Source organism: Nanorana parkeri, unplaced genomic scaffold (assembly GCF_000935625.1).
Source record: "Nanorana parkeri isolate BGI_ZX_2015 unplaced genomic scaffold, ASM93562v1 scaffold3341, whole genome shotgun sequence".
Taxonomy (NCBI): Eukaryota; Metazoa; Chordata; class Amphibia; order Anura; family Dicroglossidae; genus Nanorana; species Nanorana parkeri.
The window spans coordinates 41,124-49,686 of NW_017309609.1; the positions used below are offsets into that span (position 1 = coordinate 41,124).

The window sequence follows — 8,563 nt, forward strand, 5'->3', positions numbered from 1 at the left end:
CATCATCATCATCATCATCATCATCATCATCATCACCATCACCATCATCATCATCATCACCATCACCATCATCATCATCATCATCACCATCATCATCACCATCATCATCATCACCATCATCACCATCATCATCATCATCACCATCATCACCATCATCATCACCATCATCACCATCATCACCATCATCATCACCATCACCATCATCATCACCATCATCACCATCATCACCATCATCATCATCATCACCATCATCACCATCATCATCACCATCATCATCATCATCACCATCACCATCATCATCATCATCATCACCATCATCATCATCATCACCATCATCATCATCATCATTATCAACAGGCAGAGCAGCGAAAAATATATAGAAAGGCAACTAAACGTCAGAGCAAAAAATGAGGATCCGATCTTCCCAATACCTCCGGCTTTCCAGCTCCCTTGTCAACTCCTCCCATACTCGCCTCCAGGACTTCTCTAGAGTCTCCCCCATTCTCTGGAACTCTCTACCCCAACCTGTCCGTCTATCTCCCACTCTGACTACCTTTAGGTGATCCCACCTCAACCTGACCACTGATCTCTTTCTCCAACAATTCATCCCCAAACAGCTCCCTCCTCATGTATCACTGGCCCCTCCCCTTTTAGACTGTAAGCCCTCAGGGGCGGGGCCCTCCTCACCATCTTGTCTTGAATTGTATTGAGATTGTAATGTCTTCCTTATATTGTACAGCGCTGCGCTCACTGTTGGCGCTATAGTCCTGTATAATAATAATAATGACGATGATGACGATGTACAATAATACTGCAGCAGATTTCACCAGGTGGCAGCAGTGACAACAATGAATGAGGTTACCCATCTACAAGCGGCAGTCCCCAGTCTGGGGAAACTATCGGACCGTCCCTGTTGTTCTGCTCATGCTGTAGCATAGAATGTAAAGGAGGATTCGATTGTAAGGGCCAGCGCACACCTGGGCGATCTGTGACCGCGCGGGAATCCTGCATGTAGCTCATGTAGTCGCTCATCACCGACGTTCGCGCTGTGGGTGTCATTATTTCGTAATGGCACCCCAGTCGTGCCGGGCGAAGCGCGTAGTTTCCCGCTGCGATTCCGCCCGTGCATCCGAACACAATCACGTCTTAAACAGCCGCGCGTCGTGTATGGTAAAAGAAGTTACATTTACCTTTCCTCTGTGATTGCCACGCGGATGTCACCCCATTGAAATCAATGGGGCGGCCCAGCAATCACTGTCTGCAATTGTGCACAAGCGCGCGATCCCGGGACGCTCAGATCTGCACCCGGCCTACAAGTGATATTAAAGCCAAAAGGATTTTACTCTATTTCAGATGCTGATGAAATCACTTACAATGGATGCGGCTTCTTGAAACAGCCGGTCCCCTGAGCACTGGCCCTGACTTCCTGTTTTAGGTGGCTCCTTTCCCTTGCAGGGTCCTATGGTGTCACCCTTGTCTGTGCTAGTAAGCCTCGTGTGTCTCCACAAACAGTCAGACACAGCAAGAGATTTCCCTGCCCCCCTCTCCTTCCTCCCTCCTTCAGCCTAGAAGATGGACGGCTGCTGTAGACTGCTCTCTACCTTGTCATCTTGTACTGGACAGGAAGTTCAGGGAAGCTGAGCTCAGAGACTTGGAGCTATTTGGAAACATGATGACTGGAAGTGTTTGGGCAAAAATCTAAAGCAATACTTTGCTGGGCGATGTGTATTTATTTGATCTAATTCAATATTGATAAAAGTTTGAGCGTTTAATGCGACATAATAGGGCGGCGCTCTCCCTTCAGGCGATTCATACATTGGCGCTCTCCCTTCAGGCGATTCATACATTGGCGCTCTCCCTTCAGGCGATTCATACATTGGGATGTAACGCGGAGCCGATTTGATGCATCGAACACATTTATCATTACACGTTACATGCTGGAGATGTTGTTTTCCAGCGCTCTGGTCTATGTCCTTCACACCAACAGATTCCATGATGTAAGCCTGCTAAAGCCAGTGTGAGTGTCAGGAATGATGGTACTCTGATCTGCCAGCATCCATCATCCACCCGCCGCCGCCGCCGCCGCCATCTCCTGACATTAGGCAGATGCTGCCAGCGGGACCCCATCTCCTCTCACTACACTAAACTGCTATCTGGATCCGTCTTCCTTCCTCATGCGGCACGTGATCCGGAGAGGCCGATAGAAACACAACATTGTCCTAATGTTATACGAGGTCACCTGGGTACATTAAGCCAAGATGATTTCTGATTGGCTGCCAGAATCTCCTGTCCCTCATCCCTTGGGATGCTGTAGGATGAATCCCGGGACAGTTCTGCAGATCTTCTCTGACCTTTCCAGGGCAGCCATCAGAAATTTTGGGGCCCCTTACACGGTCTAGGCCGGGCCCCCCGACGCGCTGGACGCAGGACCCACCTGAGAACCCACACATACCTGAGAGTGACCCTGCAGAGCCCACCATAGATGCTGCACAGCCCATTGGATACTCTCTATGGTGGGCTCTGCAGGGCCTCAGGTGGCCTGGTCAGGGATGCATCTCCCTCCCTCCCTGCTCCTCTTAGCTGCTCCTGGTGCCTGTACACCTGGCCTCCTCTGCCACCAGACTGGCTGGAAGTGACACAATGTCACTTCCGGACAGTCCGATATCAGAAGAGCAGCGGGTCTGATGGGGCCCGGCCCCCTCCTCACCTGTCACCGTCGGCCAATACTCATGAAAGGGTCCTGAACGGGCCCCTGCCTGGGCCCCTTACATGAGTATCGGCCGTATCCCCCTGATGGCGGCCCTGGAAGCTTCCACAAGCACCAGGAACCATAATCACTGCCACTGCAGGATTGGATTTAAAAGGCAGCAGCCAACCGCAAGTATTAACCCCATCAGTGACTGTAACTATCAAGGGTTGAATTATTACTGTGGAGTGGGGGAGACTTCAACTTACTACTGCTATTGCTTATGAATTATTTAAGCCTATGCACCTTGTACTGTAATGTGGGGAGAACATACAGAGGTGCTGCTCTTTCTACTGACTTACCTAGCCTGAATCACTATTTTGTGCTGTAAATATAACATACAAACCTACTGTGGTTGCTACGGAGTTCACTAGACCTTACCTTATATTAATTGCAAAGAGAACTTCTCAATCCTGATCAGGTACTACGAGCAGACTCCGGTCAATTAACCATTGATGTGCTGAAAGGGGATAATTAGGCTACTTTCCGTGTCCTTGGGAGATTGTGCGATGATGCATTTAGGTTGACCATTGCCACTTCTTACTCCTTGTTCAGAGCACGTGACCCAGAACGTGTTTCTGCAGCTGAGTTCCATCTCCCACCTTAAGGGGTATTACATCACAGTGCTGTTACAGCTACTGTGCCCATTTGCAGCTCACAGTGTGTTATAAAAGTGATACTAAGTATCACTGAGGAGAATACAGTATCTACTCAGAATACTTAGGGGTCTATTCACTAAGCTGCCGACTGGGTATGCACTACTAGTTGGTCTCACTGTGCAATATTATCATTTTTTGTATTGGTTTTGTATTGATTTGCTTTTCCCATTATTATGTGTACTCACCTTGTATGTATATGTCCTATCTAGGCTTGAAATACGTTCCTGGCTCAGTGGCACCCGACCTTCTCCTTGTGATGCTCTAATGATTCCATGTCTGCATTGAAGATATTATCGTATAATGTACGGGGTCTCTGCTCTCCAAACAAGCGGAACACTGTGGAGGGAACTGAGGTACCTGGGAGCACAGGTAGTAATGTTGCAGGAAACTCATTTTCGTGATAATGCTGTACCCAAGCTGCCTAGACATATGTACTCTGGTTGGTATCTTAGCAACTCCCCCATACCCAAGTCATGCAGGGTTGCGATAGCTGTCCATAAACGGTGCCCCGTTCAATACCTTGACCAACTGACAGACCCTGTTGGTCGGTTCTTATTTTTAAAGGGATCCATTGAGGGCCAGATATTCACCTTTGCCACGGCATATGCTCCCAACACCCGTCAGCTTACGTTTCTGGACTCTATGCTGTCTAAACTGACAGATTTCAAGGAGGGCCTGCTTGTGCTGGGAGTGCTTGCAGCCCAGACCAGACCAGTTTCATAATGGGGAGAGAGACTAGGGATAGCTCCCTTGGGGCGATCCAAGCGGTTCACTGGGCTACCCACCATGCCTCTCATCCTCCTCTTGTCCACTGACGCCGAAAAAGTGTTCGACAGGGTGGATTGGACGTTTCTGAGGATAGTGCTGGAGACCCTGGGGCTTGGCCCCCAAATGATGAGCTGGGTGGCCTCTCTCTACAGTGACCCATAGGCCCTTGTGAAGATGAATGGTACCCTTTCCAGCCCCTTTAGAATTGGAAATGGCACCAGGCAGGGATGCCCCCTATCCCCGCTCCTGTTCGCACCAGCCCTGGAGCCCTTCCTAAATAAGGTTTGCAGTAACCCTGATATTAAAGGCCTGACAATTGGCTCCCAGGAACATAAACTATCTGCCTATGCAGACGGCATCCTTTTGTTTGTTACGGACCCCGTCACCTAGCTCCCTAATTTGGTCTCCGAATTTGCCCATTCTGGACAGCTATCTAACCTCAAAATTAACTATCATAAGTCTGAAATTCTTCCCCTTAATGGTCCCGTCGGCAATGGCCCACCAGTTGAGGCACAGCTTCCCGTTCTCCTGGTCCACGACGGCCATAAGATATCTGTGTATTCAACTGACCAACCACTGCTCCCGCCTTTATGCACACAACTTCGAACCCTTACTACACAACCTCCAGAGAGATCTCCAGGATTGGGATCGCACATCGTTCACGTGGCTGGGTCGCATTAACATACTGAAGATGACGGTGCTCCCTCGCGTCCTCTTCTTTCTGCAGATGATACCTATTTTCCTGCCTCATACATACTTTGTAAAACTTCGTAGTCTGTTTATCCGCTTTGTTTGGGGGGGCATAGCATATACCATTCTGCGCAGGCCTAAAGGGCCCGGGGGATTAGGCCTACCTGACATTAACCTCTACTATAAGGCTATCTCTCTCCAGAGGATTGTGAACTGGCAATTTGACGTTTCCACTAAGCTCTGGGTACAGATGGAAAAATGCATGGCAGGTCGTGATTTAGCTCCCCCTGGGTGCCTAGTGCTAGTCGTGGTCTCTCTGACCACACGTCCCCCCTGACTCATCAGACCCTCCGGCTGTGGGACAAACTGAATGCAGGAGGTCTCCTCTCACCCCTGCTGTCCCCACTATCTCCACTGGGGGGCTATCCATGGTTCCCTCCCGGGGAAGATATTTCTTTCTTCCGCTGCTGGGACCTGCAAGGAGACTTCCGCTGCCACACCCTTTGAGTCCCTATGTGCGGGATCTACATCCCCGGATCGACTGGTATCATTCTTTTATGGCCTGCTTCTGTCCACACTCACAAGTGATAGACCGAGGTTCATTGGGGACTGGGAAAGGGAGCTGGGACGGAATCTCTCAGATGATCAATGGCACTTGATATACCGATGCACGAAACCAATTATAAACTGCTGTCCCGGTGGTATCGCACTCCGCTCTACCTGAGCACCATATACCCGGGGACACCCTCACACTGTTGGAGGGGCTGTGGGCAGCCAGGGGGCTTCCTACATATATGGTGGGAATGCCCTCTAGTACGGGGATTCTGGCAAGATATTCGCACACAAATTAAACTTATCACAACGGTTGACATACCAGACGATCCCATTCATATGCTGTTCCACCTCCCTTCCACGTCTATTGGCTCGGATAAAGGGCTTAGTGACGCGCTGGACACGGGCTTAGTGACGCGCTGGATGCAGGGCTTAGTGACGCGCTGGACGCAGGGCTTAGTGACGCGCTGGACGCAGGGCTTAGTGACGCGCTGGACGCAGGGCTTAGTGACGCGCTGGACGCAGGGCTTAGTGACGCACTGGACGCAGTTCTTAGCGACGCGCTGGACACAGGACCCACCTGAGAGTGACCCTGCAGAGCCCACCATAGATGCTGCACAGCCCATCTGAGACTGTCTATGGTGGGCTCTGAAGGGGTCTCAGGTGGGCTGGTCAGGGCTGCATACCTCCCTCCTACCTTGCTGGCTCCTCCTACCTGCACATATGGCCTCGTCTGCCCGCCGGACCGGCCAAAAGTGACGTCACCTCCGGCCAGTCCGACATCAGACCAGCAGCGTCGCTGATGGGGCCCCAGCTTGTCTCAAAGCCGCTACAGCGGCAATGCTGGGGCCCTGCGCTGCTAGGGCCAGGCCTCCGCCTCCTCGCCCTTCACCGTCGGCCGATAGTCATGTAAGGGACCCAGGCGGGCCCCCCAGGCCCCTTACATGAGTTTCGGCAGTACCCCCACTGATGGCTGCCCTGGACCTATTTGATCATTTTTTGGAGGAAGTTTGAAGACCTAACCCGGTATGTTAGGAGAATCGTCTTCCTGCCTTGGATGGAGTGGTGAGAATTCAGCATCCCTGTCATGTTGTTGTGCTGTCTATGTCCTGGGGAGACTCACCCTCTCTATTGTCCAGGTCATCATTGTCACCAGGGCTAAAGGTGACGGAAAGGTAAAAAGTTTGAGTTGTCACCAAATCAGGACTAGAGGCAAAATCTTCTAACGGGGACACTTGTTCTGGTGACAACTGATTTCCCTCCCTCTGGAGAGATTTTCTGTCGTGTCGTTTTGTGCCCCCAGGACAGGAAGTGAAGTAAAACAAATACTCTACCCAAAAGCAAAGTAACCAGCTATGTATATAATACTAGAAGTAATCTGTCCACAATGAGACATGACATCTGCACACATCTATATATCACCATCAGACATGGTCTGTGCACACTCACCGTTTTGGTGAAGAGAATGGCGGTGTCCCAGTATTCGGGGTGCTTGTCACTCACTTTGTTCCATTTCTTCTGCCAAGCACAGAAGCTCCTCAGGGTCATGGCAGCATTGGTGGTAACTTTAGGTCCTTTCCCATCGTCTGTCAGGACCATGAACTTCACCACAACTATATTGATGGGATTCTGGATGCCGGGGTGGCGATACAAGCGAGCAGCAGTGGCCATTAACGTGAGCAGATAATGTTGAAGGTCCTCTCCATGGAACTTGAGCATGGTCTCATCTGCCACAATCAGTGTCTCCACATACCTGGTGATTGAGGCAAAGCGTCGGGACCTATGGCCTCCTCTCCTGGTGCCATTGATTTGGTGTTTGCCATGTTTGGAGCTTTTGTATCTCTGAAGAGCTTCCATGATGCCATGGTTCAAACCCGAGCCGACCCCACACCTAGATGTAGTGTCTGCTGCCTGCAACAATGCTCTGCTTCGCTGCAGGAGGTGCAGCCCCTGGTGACCTACTTGTAACTGATCCCATGTGCCATTCTTTAATGGACTGATGGAATATTCCACCCCTCGATAGCCAAATGCCCCCCGAAGTCCCCCACAAAGGCTGAGAGCAGCAAAGGAATCCCGGTGTGAATTGACGTCTCCAGAGTAGAAGCAGTGCCTCAGGCTTGGTGATGGTTTGGGGGCAGTGCCAGGGAAATGCATGGAAAAAGCTGGGGCAATAAACTGAGAATCGGGACTCAAGTTCAAATAGAAATCCTCCTGAAAAGCTGATATCTGGAATATAACTCCTCTGTCCTTAGCCCGTCCACGGCCTTCCTTATAATACTGTCTTCCATTAATGTCAGGATCCAGTTTTTGGGGGGTAACCATAACCTTATCTGACCAGGCATACAAAGAGGGGGAGAGAAAAAGCAGATCCAGGGTGAGCAAAGAGGTGACAGCCAGCTGAGCGCGCATGGTGGTGACTCAGCTACAAGCCGTCCAGAAAGTGAAAATAAAATACTTTATGTATGAGAAGGCAAAAGGGAGACTCGTGGGTAGGGGCGGGGGGAATTAAAACGTATCCACCGTGTAACAAGCTCTAGAAATATATTGAAGGAAAAGAAGTGAAATCAAAGATGCCCATTAGAATGGAGCGCAGGCGGGCAGGCAGGCGTCCCCGCAGCCAACAATCACAGCTTCTTCTGCATCCACAAATCCAGATGTTCAGCCGGCTCCACTACCTGTCTGCACACAGGCAACATCGGCTCTTGTCGGGCTTTATATACATCCCGGTCCTGTGCAAATCGACCTTTTTTTTCTTGTCTGGGAGGTGCTGCGAAGGCTTATTGGACTCTCCTCTGCCACTTGTAGCTCATTATCAGCCGCCCATGTACACACAACCTCCCTCTCCTTCCATTGCCGGCCAGCGAGTCTCATTCCCAGCAGCTGTTCTCTCCCTCCCTCGCCCTGATCTCCCCTCAGCAAGGACTGTCCTCCCCGAGGCTCTGTGTCAGGACTGCTGGAGTCCTCCCAACTCCCTTCTATTATCACATTGTGTCCCCGGGCTGTGTCATGACTTCACAATGAGGGGGACACGTCACAGACCCCCTGAAATATACAGCACAGAGTATATGGAGACTCTTCATTATCACATCTGGGAAGAGTCTCCATCAGAGAAATGTCTTCCGTGACTCCAGTATAGATCCCATCATGG

General features: G+C 50.7%; 1 protein-coding gene across 1 annotated transcript in view; it reads right to left on the bottom strand.

The window, feature by feature from the left end:
- ADAMTS15 (ADAM metallopeptidase with thrombospondin type 1 motif 15) overlaps positions 1-7,849 on the bottom strand; it is a 48,755-nt gene extending 40,906 nt beyond the window's left edge. Inside the window, exon 1 of the mRNA XM_018574900.1 lies at positions 6,865-7,849. Coding sequence (XP_018430402.1) covers positions 6,865-7,824 — 960 coding nt within the window. The 5' untranslated portion in view covers positions 7,825-7,849. The remainder of the gene's footprint in view (positions 1-6,864) is intronic.
- Between the last annotated feature and the right edge of the window lie 714 nt (positions 7,850-8,563).